This window comes from Bacillus rossius, chromosome 2, assembly GCF_032445375.1.
Source record: "Bacillus rossius redtenbacheri isolate Brsri chromosome 2, Brsri_v3, whole genome shotgun sequence".
Taxonomy (NCBI): domain Eukaryota; kingdom Metazoa; phylum Arthropoda; class Insecta; order Phasmatodea; family Bacillidae; genus Bacillus; species Bacillus rossius.
The window spans coordinates 30,538,595-30,560,445 of NC_086331.1; the positions used below are offsets into that span (position 1 = coordinate 30,538,595).

The 21,851-nt window shown below is 37.2% G+C and overlaps 1 protein-coding gene across 3 annotated transcripts in view; it reads left to right on the forward strand.

Moving 5' to 3' along the window:
• LOC134529219 (protein odr-4 homolog) overlaps positions 1-21,851 on the forward strand; it is a 51,510-nt gene that overhangs the window by 4,600 nt on the left and 25,059 nt on the right. For 2 of the 3 annotated variants that reach the window (XR_010074500.1, XM_063363092.1), the window contains exons 2-3: positions 4,163-4,288; positions 18,506-18,705. Coding sequence is in view for 2 of the 3 variants with exons in the window: in XM_063363092.1 (XP_063219162.1) it covers positions 4,163-4,288; positions 18,506-18,705 (326 nt within the window). In the remaining variant the exon portion in view is untranslated. The remainder of the gene's footprint in view (positions 1-4,162; positions 4,289-18,505; positions 18,706-21,851) is intronic. The other variant, XM_063363091.1, reaches the window with a different exon arrangement.

Here is a 21,851-nt window from a genome sequence, read left to right on the forward strand (position 1 = left end):
CTCATCTGCAAAGATGTTACTTTTACTTTTAATCTGGTCATGTATTATGTTGCTGTGTACTATCACTCCACTTAACTGTTACTGAAGAGAGAATGGGATGGAGCAAGGTGGCACAGCGGTGAGACACTTTACTCACATTCCAGATGACCTAAGTCCAACCATCCCTATTTTCGGTTTACCATGGTTTCACGTAACCACTGCAGGAAAATGATGGAATGTTCTTTACCATAGGCCATCGCCAATTTATTCTCCATTTTGTTTGAACGTGTTGAGTTTATTTGTTTCTAATGACCTCAGGTTTGACGAGTCAACCCTAAAGCTTGGGCCACACAGGGCACTATGTTCGCGATGTTCGCTACGCGAGAAAAATATAGCCAGCTGCATCTCAGGTGTTACTGGCTACACAAAGCCGTGTTTGTTATGTTGGCAATCCTGGTGACATCGCCAAGTGTTTGGTTCTCAACTATTTTTCAAAATGTCGCTGACTTCGTGCATGCGCAGATAGCCGAAATCATCTGTTTTCGTGCAGAATTAGGCTGTACTTCTGTGTTTGCTTTTTATGAAGTTTTGTTTCTCTCAGTATTGTGCTTTAGTCATGTCAACAGAAAAGTTCGTTGAAATATTAGGAAAATATCCATATGTATGGAATAATACATTGATGGAAGAATAAAGAAGGTAGGATATTCAGGACAAAGCCAGGGATTTGATTTCAATGGGATGATATTAACCCCTTAACATATATATTATGGCTAGATATATGTGTCTAAAAAACCATTTTTTAAAATTGGTTTTTTTGCAGTAATCTATTGTTTTTAATATGCAAATAAACGTACCACATGTAAAACATACGTTTTTACATTTTTTACAAAATTATGTAATTTTTAATGCACACTGTTTTACTAACCCGAGTATACTCGTCATTGCTGAAATATATGTAAATACATTATAAATATTTATGGAATATAATTAAATAGATAAATATTTAGATAAAAACATTTAACACAAATTGGAAGTTATTATAACAACATTAGTAATGTTCAGCATGGTTAGAATTATTTCTCAAAAGTAGTTATCTGAAAATCACATTTGTGCAGCAATATATTTTACCTATTCAATATGCAAATGGACATACCACACAAAATACATTAAAATTTCACATTTATCACACCATCATGTCATTTTGAATGGACACTGGTTTCCTAACCCGTGTATACTCGTCAGTGCTAATATTCACTAAGATTACTAAAAATATTTATAACATTAGCCAGATATAGTATAAGCTTACATAGAAACCAGTGAAATAACTTTTGCAACATACCATATTTCTTTTACAAAATTACATCTACTTTTATAAAATTGCCTGAATAACATGAAAAACAAAATATGTACATATGATATGTAAATGTTGTCAGTCCGAATAGATCTTCGTATAAAAATTTACCTCACAAGGTTTGTACAGTATACACTAATTGCAATAGCTGAACATTCACAAATACAAAAAAAAATCATTGTAATGTCAAGGATGTCATTCTTTACAAAAAACAAAGTTTTTATGTGAGACATTCAGTTTTTTTCACAGCACAATAAATAGAAGAATTTTTATTTGAATACAGTAGCTGAATAATGTCACGAGTCTGTATTGACATTTGTGAAGTTATTCTTGAATGCATTTCACTCTGACTGTAAGCCTAACTAATTTCTGCCTAAATGTCTGCTGTTGTATGATAAACTCTGAAGCACGGCACTACACACAGTGGCACACCACAGTCTTCACACATGTACCGTGTTTCACGCCGTATTTTTTTCCCCCGTGTATCTGTCACCCTGCTGCACATTGCACACTGGCGTGTAGGATTGCTTTTTTTGTCAGTTGGCGGGATCGTAGCTGGAAAGTGACGTTCAGTCATTCTCAGTGGATTCGTTGATTTTCCAGGCCTACCTCGTCCTGGCGACATTGTTGGCTTGTGAAACTGTTCAATCAAATTTTTGACAACAGCCTCTCTGTACTCCAAATGTGACTGCTTCCCTCCCAACTTTGAATATAACAAAAATGAATTCCATATTGCTAGGTCCACTAAATGGAAAAAAATCTTCTTATAGTATTTTTTCCCCCTCTTCCTGGGTACTGCATAGTCTGTTGTGCGCTGGTCAACAATGTCCACACCTCCCATTGTACTGTTGTAATCTAACACAACTTGTGGTTTTATGTGCTGTTGTCCATAGATTGTAACACTTTTCATTTCAGAATTGTGGATTGTAGACAACATTGTGACTGGTTTTTTGTCCATCCACTTCAATGCCAATAGTTTACCTCTTTGGAAAGCAATGACACTGCCTTTCGGCAATTTTTGTTTCCGCAATTCTGGTGGCATTTCTTTTCTTGTCGTTTTCACAGTCCCATAAGAATCGGTTCGATGTGATAGCAACATATCTGATAGCTGTGGTGAGGTATAAAAATTGTCAGTAATGACACAATAACCTTTCCCAAGAAGAGGTTTCACTAATGACATAACTACTTGTGACGACATTGGCAAGCCTTTGTATTCATCATCAAAATTGGTTCCTCGTCCGGTGTAAATTACGAAGGAATATACATATCCACTTGACGATTCACATAACATGAATGACTTTATTCCGAACCGCGCCCTTTTGAGAGGTAAGTACTGTTTCCAACCTAGACGCCCTTTATATAACATAAGGCTTTCATCTACTGTGACATCTTTTTCTGGAGTGTAAAGTTCAGAAAATTTATTTTGCAAATGAATATATATAGGCCATATTTTGTTCAGTTTAGGGTTTGGATGGGTGGCTGCATCATATGACTCATTATCCACAAAATGAAGAAACTGTTTCAGCTGAACAAATCTGCGAAATGGCATGGTTTTCCTAAAAAATGGTGTGTCAAATATTGGGTTCTTAGCCCAGTACATTTGATATGTAGGTTTTTTGACTATGCTTTGAGCCACAACTAGTGCAAGAAAAACATAGATTTCCTCTTTGTTTGTTGGTTTCCATTTTGTTTGAGGATGTGTTTGAATGTACTGTGATGCAAAACGGTTCGTTTCTGTAGCTATGAGTTCAGCCAAATCATTATCAAAAAATAAGAGAAAATAACGAAGAAAATTATCGTCAACATTTACATTTACATTGACGCCTGGTTTACCTGTAAATGGGTATCTTGGAGGAGAGATAGTTGGCAAACTACAGTTTATCTCACACCACATTCTGCCAGATATCTCTTCACTACCTGATTCTTCTGAGCTTGAAATGTCATTATAATTGTCGCTACTATCAGATCCCAATTTATCAAGATCACTCACGTCGCTTCCTTCACTGTCGGAATCACTCATTTTGAACAATTTCTATTATTCACATTACAGTAATGTTGACACCTCAGCTAAAATATATAAACATTGGCGGGAACATCATAAATTCATAATAGTACTATTAGAGACATCTAACGTACAATTTTTCAAACACAAACGGCGAACGCGTGTAAGTAGGGTACCGTGATGGATCGAATCTGCCCTGACATCTAGTGGGTAACATAAAACTACTGGAAGTCTGTTTCAAAGGCTGAAAATACCTACCACGACATCTAGCGAGAGCTCATGTAACTCATTCGAGAAAACACGAAATAATATAATCAGACGCACGTTTTTGTTAGTCGAACGAGTAAACTCGGGTTAATAATTATGTGCCAAATGTAAAAAAAACGAATATACTCGGGTTAATATGTTAAGGGGTTAAACTGAGTTGTATTTATTCTGAAATGATCCTTTTTTTTCATCCTCACTTGTAACTGCTTCATCAAATGAAGAAATTTTTCAAATTCTTTTCTTTTTACGTTTACATACTGTGAGAGCCAGCAGAATATTATTATCTTAGGAATCATCATTTGAATCCCACAGCATGCGTCTCCCCAACATCGAGAACTAGGCTGATATGTCTGGCCACCTATGCGCAGCGAACATCGCGTATATAGTGTGTTTTTTGTGTCTCCTCCGCTTAAGTAATGTATTTTAATGTGCCATGTAATTTAATACCATCTCAGTTTATATCAAACTTTTTTTTTGTAATTAAAGTGGTGGTAGCTAATCTCTGATGTATTTGTGCAACACTTGATGTGGTTCATGCCTAAAATAAGATTATTTGGTTTCAGTGTGATGGTGACAAGAAATTTATGGTTCATGTGGCACAGGCAGCTGATCCTACCGCTGCTGCACTGCCGCCCACAGACACCATAGAGCAGATAGACATCAACACCGTCGCTGAGCATGCAAAACAAGTAAGCTCATTCACTTGCCCATTTCTTTCTCGGTAATAAATGATCTTTGGCTTAGCTTCTCGAGGAACTTTGTTCATTTAATTGGATAGTTGTTATTATAATGTAGAAGCCTGTGGATGAGTGGTCAGATACCTCGTCTTCAATGCGGCCTTGGTTTGATTCACACTGGTGTCAAAACTCGAATTTTTGCAAGTGGGAAACATGACAGACGTTTCCATGTACAGGGATGCTTTCTTGGGGTGCTCCCTCCTCCCCACCCATTCTTTCCATCAGTGCTACATTCTTATCTCATCACCTCTCATCATCTTTAATGGCCTCAGTATCATCGAGACATGGATTCATTTTTTAAAGTCCACACATTTTTATCTTCGTGTGTTGTGTAATTTTCCACCAAAGATTAAAATAAACATTTAAATGGGCCTATGGACTATCTACCCACCAACCACATTTAAACTAAAGTTTTTATTAACATTGAAACTTACAAAGTATAGACAGTGTTCCTAGTAGGTTATAATCCATGCTTGAAGAAAGGAAAATGTTAAGCAGAAGGGACACAAACACAGTTACTGTCTATTCTAATATAGACAACGGAGAAGCAAGGTCCGGTGTAAGTAATAACTTTAATTATGTGGAAATTCAGTACATTTAATTGTATTGTGTGCTAAAGGGGCACAAAAACATAGCAGAAAAAAATACATGTTCTTAAATATGAATGAGCATATTTGAAAACAAAAAAGTAAGATTTACAAAGGCAGTCAACATTTGCATACAACATGGTAATGGCTTATGCAAAAGTTGATGCAAAAATAAAATGCCAAATTATGTAAATAACATAATTTTGAATGAGAACATTCACAGGATACATAATCGCACCTATGCAATCTAGGGGATTAATTTTAATTGTCACTCACCTTGTGTGACACAACACTTCAGTTACACATTTTCAAAAATAATGCTGGTCAGGTACTGAATGTTAAAACAGGAAGAACATAGAATAAAAACTGCATGGTATTGCCACCAGTCAACCTGCACATTGATAGCTCACTGGAAGGGAAGGTGAGCTGCTAAGAGAACCCAGAGAAATTAGAACGGGGGAGAGATGCTAGGCACAATGAAATGGTTGCACATGCCCTGGTGTCTTGAAGAATCAGCATGCCGGTTCAATTTAAGTGCAGTGGCAATGATTCTTTTCAAAGATTGATTTCAGATGTGTTCAGTTTAGTGCAAATATTCTATTCCTGATTGGCAACATTCTGCCATACAGCAAAAACACTGTCGCCAACCTAGTCACTTGTATTCATGCTGTTATAACATTAAGCTATGAATATGTAAAATATTAACAATTTTGATATTTCAAAAAAATTCATTCAAATACAAATTTAAAAAATGAAGTTTATATTAGTGGCAATTTAGTTATAACAAAGATTAATGTGCTGTCAACTTGACAGGATGTCTATCAGGCAGCGATAATTAAGACCCATGAACTGAATGTTATAAGTATTGATGAAACGGATAGCTGTTTGGCCAAATACCAGTTACTGAATATCCGGCCAATCTTCAAGCCAGATAGCCGGATATTCGGCTGAACATTGCTGATTGGCTCATTGTAACAAGCGAGCTCGCGTAGGTAGCGCACAAACGATGGGCGGACTCGAGTGATTTAAGGTATTTTGACGTGAATACACCTTTAAAATTGCTTCCATAGTTGGAGGCAATTCAAAAAACAAATGATAACAGAAACAGGGGGTACAGTTTGGTGTTGCAGCTACATATCTAATCATCTCTATCTAAAATTTAATTACACCATTGGATAGCTAAAGGATCAAAGAATTCGTTATGCTAATTGAGGACTGTGACGCATCACGCGTGGTTTAGGGGGAAGCGCCGCCATCGAGCTTTATGTTTAGTATAACTTTTGACTCGGAGAAGCTACGACGTTCGTTTGAGTTTCAATTGTCAGCTCTAGTCAGAATCTGTCGATTGCATATATAAAACATTTGTGTAAAATAGTTACAGTGAATATATATGGTGTTAAAATAAAAAATATATATAATCAAAACTATATAATGTCGGCTTATACGCGTTAAAAAGCCAAATCCAAATACAGAGATAGTATACGGTTAGAAAGGGCTTCCCAAAAGCATTCGAATGATACCAGTAAAACACCATATGACAGAGTGAAGCAGTGCCGGGAACGTAAAAGAATGAATGCGGCTGAGCGGATCAACGACGGTGCCAGTACATCTGCAGCTGGAGCGGTTGAAATTATGCAAGTGGATGATGAAATTGCTTCTATATTGATGCCGGACTGTATAGGCATTGATTGTGTACGATCGTCGATTATGAAGACACATTGGGCAGCAGCTAGTGCACGTTTCACTACGACGTTTGTCAACAATCCATTCGAACGGAAGTATGATGTGTCTGATCGTCTATGGCAGTGATGGCCAACTTCGTTGACTTCCGGGGCCACATAGCCCTTCAAAGTACACTCAAGGGCCAAACCACGCACTGACATAATTTTTACATTTTTTCGGAATTCTAAAAAAACATATGTTTTGTATGTTCTGTTTACTTTTACTTATGAACTCTATTACAATTGACTAAATAGAGAAAAATGATTCTAAGAATTTCTTAAGAAACAGACACCTTTTATAAATACACTTATCATATTTTCTCTAGTACTTAGTGAGAGAACTGTGGCTTTTGGACTCTGTTCACCAACGACTTAAAATCCACATCTATTTTTTGATGTTGCCACACGAAGCAAATGCGATAACACGTCATCGGAAAGTCTATTCCTACTCTTTGATTTTATGTGCTTCAATGCTGATAAAGCTGCTTCCCAAATGTACGTACTTGAGAAAATTGAACACAGTTTCAGGGCCCAATTCCTTATCAAAGGATAACGTTCATGCAAAATTAGTTTCCAAAACTCTACTCCAGTTGCTGTGAACATTTTAACAGAGAGATCACACTGGAGTTCACAGAGTTCTAGCTGCAATTCTCTTGGCTGACACTGAATGTTACACTTCAAAGCATTGTTGAATAGTTCCATGCTAGGACGGAATGTTTCAAAATCTTGAAATCTCCTGTCAAATTCTGAAGCCAGTTGGTTAATATTTTCCACAAACTGCACGAAAGTAACCATTTCTTCACCTGAGAGCTTACAGTTTGGAAAGTGGAATAGGTCATTTTGTTCCAGTGCAGACTTAAATACTTGAAGTTTATTTCAAAATCCATCAACGAAACCCATCATCTCGAAAACAGTCTGATTTTTTCCCTGCAACTGCAAATTCAAAATATTCAGATGTTGGGTGATATCTGTGAGAAAAGCTAAATTTTTCAAGAAATCAACATTCTTCAGTGCTTCCTGGAGATCTGTTAAGTGTGGAACATTGTCACTAAAAAAGGAAAGTATTTCATTCCTCAGTTCAAAAAATCTGACTAGGCACTTTCCTCGACTAAGCCATATAACTTCCGTGTGTAATAACAAATCACCATAAGCACAACCCAATTCTTCTAAAAATGACAGAAATTTTAATATTGGTGATCTTGGCAACAGTAGCTATTGTGCCTGACACACTTACTGATTTGGCACACAATGCCTCCTGATGTATAATGCAGTGCAGAGTGGGCAAGGTAGCTTGTTTTAGTTTTAAAAGTCCAACAAAGCCACATGATGTTCCAACCATTGCTTTAGCACCGTCTGTGACAACTAAAGATAGTTTCTCATAACCTCCATGTTCTTCAACTGCATTGTTAACTTCCTTAAAAATATCTACATCTTTGGTTGTGTTATGCAAAGAACATACTTTTAATAGTACTTCAGTAATACTGAAATATTTTTGGATGGCTCTCACAAAAATTAACAACTGACTAGTTTCGGTAACATCTGTGCTTTCAGTGAGAGCTAACGAAAAATACGAACAGTCAGAAATAGAACCTTTCAGGTTTGTCAGTATTTGATTGTTAATATCTTCAACTCTCCTAGTAACAGTTTGTTTGGACAGAGATACAGAATTAAACTCTTTTGCCACCTTACCTTCATTAAAATTCTGCCATTCTTACTACACAGTTTTTGATGAATTCCCCATCACTAAGTGTTTTTTTTTGCTTTCGCTAGCTCGTAGCTAACAACGTACGAGGCTGAAAGACATGCTTCTTGGTTTCTTGGTTTCTTACACACTTTTGCTGAGAAATTTGTTTTGTCAGTTGTTCAACAAAATGTTTTCTTTACTCGCCTGAACAATTTTCATATTTGTGTTGATGATTTGATAAAAAGTGCCGTTTGAGATTGTATTCTTTTAATACAGCTAGCACTTGAAGGCAAACTAAACACTGAGGTTGCATGTCCTTATTAAGTATAAACAAATATTTGTGTTCCCATTCTTTTTTGAAAACACGATTTTCACTGTCTACTTTCCTGAATTTGGAAAACATTTCAAACTAACTACAACATCAAATAACTTGCAAAACGTAAACAAGTACATAATCTGTGTGCCGCGAGTTACAGTGCTATTCTGATACCATATGAGTCATGGTGCTGCGCTCTCTCGACATTCGAAATAAATACGTAAGGTCGCTGGCTCAGCCGGTAAACCGCTACGCTTCTTTGTCACGCAATATGTCAACCTCTCATATCTACTCGGCATCTGTGTTCGATAATAATATTAATTTGGTTGGAACTATGACATTTTTATAGTTTGTAATGAAATGTAAGCCAATGCAAAGCAGAATGAGTGTAGCGACAACTGTGTATTTGCCAGTATTTTAAATTAAGATTTTCCAGCTATTGTACAGCTGTTGCATAAGTGTTTTCGTCTTGACGGATAGTTTTTGCGGGCCACTTAAAACGTTACCACGGGCCGGATCTGGCCCGCAGGCCGCCAGTTGGCCATCACTGGTCTATGGTTTCTGCACTCATTGAAGCCAACAAAAGAATTATTTGGCAATTAGCGATACTTGGAGGGAAGATTCCATGCCAGTGCATGTGCCTGGCTTTGATCTTAGATCATATTGTAATACCGCTAAGCGTAGACAAATTGCAACTACATCATTGGTGGTGGTATCATCATCAAGTTGCATAGCGGGTGGAGTCGCCATATATAGTAACATCAATAGCTTCACTGATTGTAACAGAGTTAACATTGACATTTCGAAAATTAATTTGCAAATGAAAGACGCAAAGGCTGGTGATGTCTGTCTAGTAAACGTAACAGTCAATGGCATCTTCAAATTCTTACTCGGGTGTGTGTACATCCATCCGGGCAGAGCGTTAGCAGAAATTAAACTCTTTATGTTACGATCGTTATTAAAATATTCCTAAAACATCCCTAAAATTATACCCGATTACCATCCTGATCTCACTACACTAATTATGATAGTCGGAGACTTTAATGTTAATGTCTCACAAGACCGCTATTTACCCGGTTTCATGCTCAGCGAGTTCAATTTGTCTTGCATTGAAACTTCTCCAACAACGTTAAGTAATACCTGTATTGATTTAATACGTATTTACCAGAAATCTCTATGTATCCTGTATGTCATTTGCATCGTTCTATTTGTATCACGAACCTATAATTAATAAAGTTATAACACGGTAACTATTTGTTTACTTTATTTCTTTCCTGAACCCGACGAACGAAAATAGTTGCTATCATAAACGAAACACGGAAACCCAAAGAACTTCTTAGTGTTCAAACATGATTAACATACATAAAATACTGTATTTTATATTTTGTATAGAAAATATTACCTGTTACTTAAACACATTCACGTACAACACACGGCCGTGTCCATGACACAGACACATCCCAATTTTTTTTTGTTCGCGAGCGAAGTTAGGTAGTGTTTCATTGATTTGTTGAATTGATTGCAAATACAATCATTTTAGGTTATTGAAAAATGTGCTATTTTAGTTGGAGGTTATTATAAAAGTATTTTTTAATATGATTCTATCTAAACAGATATATAGAGAAAAAATGGCATCGTAAAGAAAAGATCGTCTTTATGGGAATATTTTGATATAAACAGTGACTATCAAAAGTTTGCTGTTTGTTTGTTATGCAGTGTTAACATTTCTCATGGCGGTGAAGAAAAAAAAGCAGGTATGTACTATTGAGGTTTTTAAGGAATGGACTGGGTTATCGCTTTGTATCGCGCATTACTGATACACATTGTAAACATTTTGTAGTTGCACAGACACTTTATTCGTTCAGTAACCAACGTTTCGTCACCTTACGCCATTCATGATTATTCTACCATTGAGTAAGAAAAAAACTAAAACGAAAAACAAAATAACAAAACAATTGCACAGTGACCAACTTGAACAGTGTTGCCACAGGGCATAACATAAAGGTCAAACAATCGATATATATAATAATAGTAATAATAATATAGAGTGCAAGAGTTCAATGTCTCAATACTCTCCCTCATTGAAGAGTGCACTTTAGTCATCATCACTTTAGTCCAATTCCATTCATGTGGTTTGATAGCTTCGGTCTGTGAAGTGGTTTTGTTAGCATGTCCGCTAATTGGCTGTCTGTCGATATACAGTGAAACCTCATTAATACAAACCTGAAGGGGAGTAAAATATTTCAGTTTGTAATAACGAGGTTCATATTAATGAGGTTCTTGAGCCAATAGGTAGAATAAGAACTCGATAAGAAATATTGAATTCCTACATGTCAGAGCACTAAAAATGTGGAATATTATTATTGTAATAGAAGCCAGATATTGACATGCACACTAACAAAATACACTTAGAAGCAATTTTAATAGTTTTAATAAAATATACTATAACAGACTGATAATTAGTATACATATACGTATGTATGTATTCTTATTTAATTTGCTTCCAAAGTTTTGACAAAAATGATTAACATTTACCGTACAGTTAATTGCTGTTGAGTGTATAGCAATTCTTATGCAAAGTATGCAAGATATATTTACATAGGTTTAAAAAAATCATTAATTTTTTTCTGGACACACTTATCTCTGTAAATATCATTTACAGCAGAACATATCTTCTCAAATCCTGCAATCAAGTCAATTGGCACATCACTTGCAGCAAGTACATTTTCCAGTGTACGCAAAGCACTGATTGTGTCACTTTTGCTTGGAAGTTTATGCACTACCTCACCATTGTCGTCATCACCATCATTATCCTGACTTGTACCACCCTCACAAAGTGACTGTACAGCGTCAGCCGTTGGTGTTTCCTGTAATCCTCGTGAACCAACAAGATCTTCTGCAGTTAATCTTGCACTGGTGTACACACTGTCATCAATATGAACAAACTCATTGAAGTCATTATCAACTTGCACATGTTCTTTTAACTCTTGCCAATCCTCTAAAGGTTGATCACAGTCAGGTTCTTCAACAGTTTGCTGGCCAAAACCACTTTTTGCAAAGCAATGCACAATTGTCTTTTGGCTGATGCTGTCCCACGACATGGCTATACTGCGGATAGCATCCAAAACTGACCATCTAGGAAGCTCAGTCTTTCCTTTTTCACACTGCCTGATAAGGTATTTCACCAAGCGCTGTCTGTAGTTTCTTTTCAAGCACTGTATTATACCTTGGTCGAGTGGTTGTGTCACACTTGTTGTATTTGGTAGCAAGAAGAGTAAGGTAATGTTTTCCAACTTCATACCATGAGCAGTATGTGCAGCACAGTTGTCCAACAATAACAAAATTTTGCGATTTAGAGTCGCCATTTTCCTGTCCAATTTTAACAACCACAACTGGAAAATTTTTGTGGTGACCCAAGCCTTACTGTTTGCCTCGTAATCTACTGGCAGGTTTTTTGCTGCAACATCTTTGAAACATCTTGGCTTGGCAGACTTGCCAATAACCAAGGGTCGAAGTTTAGTACTGCCATCTTGATTACAACATAGTAGAACTGTAAGACGAACTTTACTGTGTTTACCGCCATGGCAGTTTTCACCTTTTACGGTTAGAGTTTTATTGGGCAACAGATTGTAAAAAAGCCCTGTTTCATCCATATTAAACACATCTTGTGGTGCAAATTTACTTACGATGGACTGTACTGACTGAAGCCAGTCACTCGTTGCTGTTTGGTCGACAGCTGCAGATTCGCCACAAATGGATTTTGTGGCCAAATTATGCCTATCTTTGAAGCGTTGAAGCCATCCGTTGCTGCAATGGAAATCGTCAATTCTGAGTTGCAGTGCCAGCTGATCAGCCTTTTCTTGGATAATAGGCCCGGAAATTGGAACTCTGGCGGCGCGCATTTGATGAAACCACTCCAGCAGTTTGGCCTCTAATTCGGAATGTTTACCGACGCGCATCCTTTTCTTAGTTTGATTACTACCTTTCCTGACCGCTTCTTCTATTTTATCTGCTTGCTTTAGAATTGTACTTAAGGTTGATTTTGATATACCAAACTCTTCAGAAAGTTCTGTTTTCGTTTTTTCACCCTGACGAACTGAATTTATTATCTTAATTTTCGTCTTCAATGCAATTTCCTTGCGTTTACGTTTTGCCTCCATTTTTATGTGTGTACGTACAAATTCTAAAGTTTAATAAAATTCTCACGAGATAATTCACTTAAACTTTCATTACAACGTACACAAATATTAAACACGTTAGGCGTAACATATATTTTGTTTTTATTGGTCCGGCACAGATTCATGTATACAAAGGAAGTACAAAATCGAACGTAAATACCATCCCACGTAAAGTTCGATATATCGAATATTGTACAAACGCGAGTGATTTCTGAACATATCGAACACACGAACGAGTGATTTTGAAAACATAGAGTTAAAAACACACTTCGGACACTCAGGCGGGGCCGTATCTTTGTGGTAATCTTTGGTTCGTATTAAACGGTAAACATGACTGTTTGTTTATACGGACGGGAATTGTTATTGTTCGCTATACATAATAACGAGAATTTCGTATTAACCAAACAAATCTTCATTGTGTTTAATGGGCATATTTCACGGGGAAATAGTAATAGGTAATATTAACGAGTCATTCGTAATAAGCGGGATAATATTAACGAGGTTTCACTGTAGGTTGAATGTCTATTAGTCCTTCCTGTACGACTTCTCTGACAAAAAAGTGCCGGATCCGTATGTGTTTTGTTCGTCGGTGCATTTCCGGGTTCTTGGCTGGTTTGATAGCAGATTCATTATCGACGTAGAGGTTGGGAGTCTCACGAAGGCTGCCGAGCTCTGTTAGAAGTCCTCTCAGCCAGACCAATTCCCTTGCGGCCTCACTAGCGGCCACGAGCTCTGCCTCAGTAGTGGATATTGCAACGCTGGTCTGTCTCTGACTGCACCATGAAATTGCTCCTCCAGCATACTTGGATATTATCCCTGATATGGACCGTCCGGTGCTGGGGTCTCCACCAAGATCCGCATCACTGTAGCATTCGAGGAAACTTGGGTCCTTTCCTGATTGGTATACGATTCCAAGCTCCTCAGTTCCTTTCAGGTATCGGAATATTCTTTTGACGCGAACTATGTCTTCAGCAGTTGGTTTTTCCAGTGCATGCGAGGCAACGCCTACAGCGAACGCGATGTCCGGTCTTGTTGCTACCATTAAGTACATCAGTGCGCCTACTGCTTGACGATATGGGTAGTTTTCGATTTCTCTCCCTGATTCAGAATTCCCTTGTGGATTACTTACAATGGGTGTCGACACGCTCCTACAGTTTTCCATGCCGAATCTCTTCAAAATCTTCCTAGTGTAGTTCCTTTGGTCTACTTTGATTGTACCATCATCTTGATGGGTTACTTCCAGTCCGAGGAAGTAGGACAGCTTCTTATGGCTGACTTTGAACTCAGATTTCAGCGCTTCCAAAAAATTGTCTAACTCCCTTTTGCTGGTTGAGGCAATGAGCCCATCGTCAACTTACAGTGCTAGGATGAGTTGATCTTCACCTATTTTTCTTGCAAATAGACAGGGGTCAGCGCTACAAGGAGTGAAATCTAGGGCTTTCAGAAAATCAACGAATCTCTTGTGCCAACATCGTGCTGCTTGTTTCAGTCCTTACAAGCTCTTTTTGAGTCTGCAGACTTGATTTGTGCCGTCATTGTATCCTTTGGGTTGCTGAATGTAAATTTCTTCGCTATCATAGAGCTCACCATAGAGAAAGGCAGTGGATACATCAAATTGGGCGAGTGACATCTTCTTGCTTGCTGCGACGCTTAGGATGGTTCTTATAGTACTCATCTTCGTGACAGGACTAAATGTTTCATTGTAATCTATCCCTTTCTCTTGTGAGAATCCTTTGACGACTAATCTGGCCTTGTATTTTTCGATGTTTCCGTCTGGATTTTCCTTGATCTTGTATGTCCACTTGCAAGCCAGTGCCTTCTTGTCTTTGGGTAAGCTCTGAAGCGTCCATGTTTCGTTTTCTGTCAATGCCTTCATTTCTGTATTCATAGCTTGTCGCCAGCTCTCAGAGTTTTTCGAATTTATTGCTTCTTGGTAAGTACCTGGGGTGTCGGGATTCTATGTCTTAATGAATGAAACGTATTCGCTCGGGGGGTCTTATTTTGTCCCTGTCTCTCAGTGCCATCTTCTGGTTTTTGACATTCTCTGGGTCGCTGAATCCTAGGAAATCTTCCAGATCACTTTATTCCCCTTGAGATTTTTCGGGAGTATTTTGGCTATCGAACTGTTCTTCGTCCTCTGATTCAATTTCCTTTTCTTGACCCTCTTGTGACTGAGATTTGTCACACTTGTTGGGAAGGGAAATTGCCATTTTTGTTATCAATGGTTTTTCGTTGAAGATTACGTCTCTGGATCTTATAATCCGTCTTCCGTTGTTCCATATTCTGTATCCGCAGAAGTCGTATCCGACTAGGATACCTTTGATGGCTTTTTTGTCCAGTTTACCCCTTCTTTGTTTTGGTATGTGAGCGTAGCATTCGCTTCCTATTATCTTAAGGTGCTTGAGGCTTTCTTTCTTCCCAAACCAAAGTTCAAATGGAGTCTTGTCTTCTATGGTGGTTGGACCAGTTCTATTTAGAATGTAGACAGCTGTATTGGTCAATTCAGCCCACAATGCTTGAGGTAGGTTGTCATGAGCGTGTAACATAGCTCGAGCAGCTTCCACGACCACTCGGTTGTTTCTTTCTATGTATCCGTTCATCTCGCTGCAGTAGGGCATCGTGAGAATCTGTTGGATACCTTGGTCGTCTAATAATCTCTTAATTTTGGAGTTGTCAAATTCTCCGCCGTTATCACTGAGAAATGACTGTGCCTTGTGACCAGCACGTTCACATTCTTTCAGCACTAGGAGGAATTTTTCATAGACCTCAGATTTTTCCTTTATGAAATATATGAATCAAAATCTCGTGAAATCGTCTTTGAATAATACGTAATAACGGGAACCCGAACATGATGGTTCGAATGGGCCGCATACATCGGCGTGGATGATTTCACCGGGTGCTGTGGCTCTTTTCCTTCTGCCAAACTTGAGTCTGTGTGCTTTGCCATAAACACAGCCTTCGCAAACTTCAGAATCTATCTTGACTATTATGCCTAGTTCTCGTTCGATGAATGCCTTGACATGCTTCTTATTTTGATGTGCTAAGCGTTCATGATAGAGCTGCAAAAGACCTTGATCGCTGGATACAGAGCTTACATGATTAGCACTGGATAGATGCAGTTGATACAGTCCACCATTCCGCATTCGGGAGCCGGTCAAGATGTTCTTATTATTGACTTGGAAACAGCATTTCTCGGCTGTGGAAACGAACTTGCTGCCAGGGTTTTTGTCCTGAGCAGACAAAACAGAAAATAGGTTTTTGCTAATTTCTGGCACATACCAAACATTAGAAAATGTTAATTTTTTCTGTGTACCGTCAATGTAGGTGTGGACAACAATATCGCCTGTACCGATGGCTGGTACACTAATGCCATTTGCTGTTGTCACCTTATGGGGAGAACTGAATACTTTAACAGACATAAAAAGAGACTTGTTGTTGCAAACATGGTTTGTGGCACCATTATCTACAAACCAATTTTCATTATAACAGTTGGCGGAAAATACTTCATTGTTGGTAGCATATAACACCATGTTGCTGTCAGAAAGGTCTTGAGATTTACTTTTAGGTGGCCTACCATCCCTTTTCCATTTTATGCAATTCTTAATAACGTGACCTTCTTTATGGCAGTAGTAACAGGTTACTTTGGACTTGAGATTATGTTTGAATGCAACAAGTGCCTCTTGTGAGTCTAAACATTTGGCCTGAGAGCCTTTGATTGCTAATTCTCTTTCGTGGGTACAGATCTGACTGGTTAAATTCTCAACCGTCCTTTCACTTTTAGGCATTAGAAGCCAGCTGGATTTGACTGAGAAATACTCAGGGGGCTGAGTCTCCAGAACCTTACAAATGAGTAACATATCGGGCAGAGTTTTAATTTCCATGCTTTCAGACAACTGTATGTTGAGGTTATTCCAAATATTTTTAATCTTTGACAGGTGACTAGCCATGTCGTCATTGGAATCTGACTTGTACGTAAAAAATTGCATACATAGACAGAAAGCTTTATCTTCAGTGACACCTTCATATAATCTATGTAACTCTTGCCAGACTTCCTTTGAAGTGTTGTACCTCATTACTTGTGTTAAAGTTTCTTCTGTCATGTTACTTGTCAGAATCAATAAAGCTTTCGTGTCTGCATTTTTGTAGTAGTCTAATTTGGTATCATGAGCCGTTACCTGTTGAGCAGAAGCCGTTGGATTGGGTGGGACAGGCTTGGTCAACTTGCCGATGACAACGTCCTCACCCCCGGGAATACTTCTGAGTAGGATAAGTACCTTGTACTTCCATGTAGCCCAGTTGTTCTTTCCTTCGAGATTGCCAATGTTTACCTTCAGATCCTTTTCGAAAAACTTCGACCGACTAATGGATCAAGAACTTGAAACGGGTTAACACACGTGCAACGAAAAAATAAAGTCGATAAAAACAGTCCTGCGATCCTGGGCCCATAACCTATTGAGGTTTTTAAGGAATGGACTGGGTTATCGCTTTGTATCGCGCATTACTGATACACATTGTAAACATTTTGTAGTTGCACAGACACTTTATTCGTTCAGTAACCAACATTTCGTCACCTTACGCCATTGATGATTATTCTACCAGTGAGTAAGAAAAAAACGAAAACGAAAAACAAAATAACAAAACAATTGCACAGTGACCAACTTGAACAGTGTTGCCACAGGGAATAACATAAAGGTCAAACAATTGATATATATAATAATAGTAATAATAATATAGAGTGCAAGAGTTCAATGTCTCAAAATGTACTAAACAAAATGAGCTATTTTTTTTTGTTGTTTTTAATTACTTCTTGGCTGGTACCTACATAATATGAAAAAAAAAATATATCATTCAAGAATATTTTCTTAATGTTATTTTATTTGCTTTTATATAAAAATAATTTTTGATTAAACTTCTGACTCGCCCAGACAATACGAAATCAACAAATTAATTTACACTGAGTTTTCGATTTTTAATTACTTTTCGTAAAGCACGTATGTAGAAGAGTTTTGTTGATGGTATCTATCCTATTTTTTCTAGGTACTTCTGCCATGAAAAATCATATAAAAACAAAACATCCAAATGAATTCCGTGCACTGAATAAAGATCTTCTGTATCAGCAAAAAAGCAATTGACTATGACAAAATCTTTCAGAAGGAAATTGCTTTGGAACATAAATGACGCAAAAGCCAAAAAGTATCATTATTTAATAGCAGAAATAATTGCTCTAGACTGCAAGCCATTATCCATAGTAGAAAGTACTAGATTCACCAGACTCCTAGAACAAGCTTGACCCCACTATACATTGCCAAGCACCCTGCAGCAGCGTATACAACGAAAGACTTTTTTCTGAAGTTGGCTGTGTCTATGAAGACAAGCGAAACCAATTGTTGCCTCTTAATGCAGAGAAATTGGTATTCATTCACTGTAATTTACCCTTAGTGCAGTACCAATACTATTTTTTTTATTGTAAAATTAAATACTGTGATTCTATTTGTTATGTGGATTAAATAAAGTATCTAAATTTTATATATATTTTGTTTTAATCCGGTATCCGGCCGAATACTTGCTTATTATCTGGTATTCGGCCAGATAGTAAATATAGGCCGGATACTGGATAGTTACTGGATATCCATTTATTCACTAGTTATAAGTATGCACACAATAACTTTTTTTTTTCTTCTAGGCAATTCGTGTTCTCCCGGGGGGTATGTCAGTGTTGGGCATTTTTGTGGTCGGCCCTAACCTGGCCAGTCCTGAAGGAAAAGCCCATTTGTGTCAAAGTTTGAAGGTGCTGGCAGATATGTGCTCCTCTGACTTCTACCAGATGGGGATACCTTCAAACAGGAAATTCGTTGTACTTTCTGCAAATAGTTCTGAAAAAACGTAAGTAATATGTTGATTTGATTTTTCAAGTAACAAATTGTCAACATAATAAAAACATTTTATGATTTTTTTTTTCTCTACTGTTATTTAAAACTAACATTTTATGTATGAGACTTGTTACTTAGAATTCTCGCTGTCTTGGATTCTCCATCGTAGTTTCCAATCCAAGCTAGGTATACTGGGTGAAGTAAAACATTATGTATAACATCAACAGTGGTCATGATGCAAAAATTCAAATATGTGCTATGGATCTACTGTCTAAAAAAAACAATTTTTCATGTTAATGCAAACAAATTGATATGTGAGAGTTATAGTGTATTATTATGTTTACTTGTCTATAATTTACAACAAGAATTTGAATGTGGACTAAGGTCTACAAATTGAACTTACCATGTGTGACATGTCCTAGGCAGAGAGTTTACTTCAAAACCACAAACTTTAATGTCATAAATATTTATAGAAATTTACTTTTCTCGAGACTTAGCAGATAAAGAACAGAGGTGAGGTTGTGGCTGATACTAGGCAATGTGTGCAAGGCCTGTGCACATATATATTTTACCAATAGCTTGAGCCAGCTTTTAGCATTTAACAGATTGCTGTGTGTCTGTTCAACTGCTGTGTTAAAGTGATCAAGTCACTTGCTTTGGTTAAGATAGTAACCTATTTTAAACTTTGATCACGCTTTTTCGTTGAGTGTGTTATGTTGTATTTTACCGCTGTCCATTTTATATAATTTAAACAAAATCTGGCTTTTTGGAAGTATTCCAATACAAACCTATATGTATTCTTAATAATTGAAGTATGTCATCTGCTTGTATGCTGATATGGCCACTGTGGCATTTATTAGTGGGGATTTACATTTATTACTATATGAAGTCATTAGGAGTTTTTTATATTTTATTTTTGGTAAAGCTGTTTAGGCCCATAGGCACCCATTTTCAGTATAGTGTCTAAATTGTACTACTTTGCATAAAGGAAATTTTGTAGTAGGCTATTTTGTTTTACTTAAATCTTGTGTCAGTTCAGTAATTTCAAGTTTAGGTGAATTTTTTTGACTATTGTTATGTTTCTAAAATATAGTGTAGATGGTTGTGTTGTATGTAATGTAAGGAAAGCCAGCAGCACACCATGCCATGGCACTGCCCCAACTAACAGTTTCAATACTGTGATTGTTGTGTGTGTGAGAGACAGATGTGATAACTGAGAAATGTGGGAATGTCTTTGCTCCGGACAATCCTGAAGTTATTCTGTATAGATAATGTATAGCTAATCAGAAGGCATTTTCATTGGGGAAGTTGCAAATCATGAACTTTCAAGGACTAATGGCCAATCAGTGCCAGAAACCGGGGAATTTCCCACTAGTGTGTTTGTTAAAGGATTTTTTTTTTCTGTATTTTGTGTGTTTTTGTGTTCAGTTCATCAATCGCTGCAGTACCAGTCAAATCACGTTTTGGTTTTTGGCTCAAAAGCCAATTTTTTTATGTTTGTCAAGAGATGCATGCCATTTCCTGACAGTGCAGTTTAACCTTCATTTAACTAGAAGTTACCACAGGCGGCTGCGAAAGGGTCCAGGCCAAACTTTAGTGATCTTCAGTTTTTGCTTCGAGTGAACAGTGGCTTCCTCTGCTTTGTACCTTGATTTGCAATCGAATGCGGATATTGCTATCTTCTTTTTAAAGTTTAGTTATATGGAACATTAATAATCTGGTGTGGCGTGATGATTTCTCGTGGTGAATTTGTTTTCTTGGTATGAAACTGTCATGTAATGACATTATTGTGCATGTGATTAAAGGAAGAATATATCACTACAAACTGTTTAAAATGTTTTATTCACTTTTCAACATGCCATCCATCATAAATACTGAACTTTGCAAATCACTTATGAAGTTCCCAATGTTATAATTTTTTACAATTATTTATTAACTGTAACGTAAGACAAAAAATAGCTGGAGGGTCTGAACTGTTATAAGCAGATTAATCCTTAGTATTTTTAATTTAAAAACTTTTTTTTCCTTGTAATTTGGCAACATATTAGGTTACCAAGGAACCCAATAAATTAGAATACTGTGTACTAAAGTGAATAATGTACTAGTGACATAGTGACAAGTAAGGTGCAGAGAATCACTTGCTGTAATGTGGTAGTAGGAGAAGAATGCTCATCTTTGTAGAGCAAAAATATGGAATTATTTTCCATGCCACAAGATGATTACATTTTTATTAGGATGCTTTAGTTTACAACATTTTAAGTGTAATGAAAACAGATGACTAGAATTGAAAATAATTGCTGAATAATATTTTGCAACAACGATGATCATTACTCTTTATAATTCTCGTGTGGCCAACGCAAAGCAACTGATTCAAAAACATTAAAAATACACAAGTATGTCATGGAAGCAGGTAGGAAGGAAGCATGCTTAAGAACGTAACACATTACATTATTACGAATTATAATATTGCGTATGTCGCCAACGTTGCAACTAACTTTGACAATTTACAGCTCAATCAAATGAATTAGGAAGCGCAGAAAAACTGAGAGTCGACAATCAAAAATTATAATACTAAGCACGGGAAAGAATTCAGACACCTAACACATTGTTACAAATTACAATAAATAAAGTATTACAAAAAAAAGGCAATATTACGTTACTCAACGAGAGAATATATGGTATTAATGTGCATCACTAGGGGTATTCAAAGCTTCAAATTTATTACACAAAATGAAGTGATCATGAAAAACTTTTCTCAAAGAGGCAACATCTAGTGAAAACTGGGTGTACAAAGGAGGACTCAGTCCAACGGAGCTGAACCCCGTATCATTACAACAAAATAGAAAACTTACTTACTGGGAAGTGAACTGAGACTCGTCATGGCACATAAGAACAAGGCTGTAGACTAAATTTGGCAGGTGGTGGGCCGAGACAAAAATTTATAAAATTTAAAACTAATTTGCAATTACATTTACTCTACTGGTATGACCAGCACATACCCCACAAACTGCTCAATGGAAATTATACAACAGCCGTGACTCACCTCAGTTGCGACCCATGCAGCACCACTTTACTTGTTAAAGTAACGACTAACGATGATTAGGCTGATGCCAGGGGGTACAGGCATATTTAAGCCCTACCAAATGCTCATGCACTCAT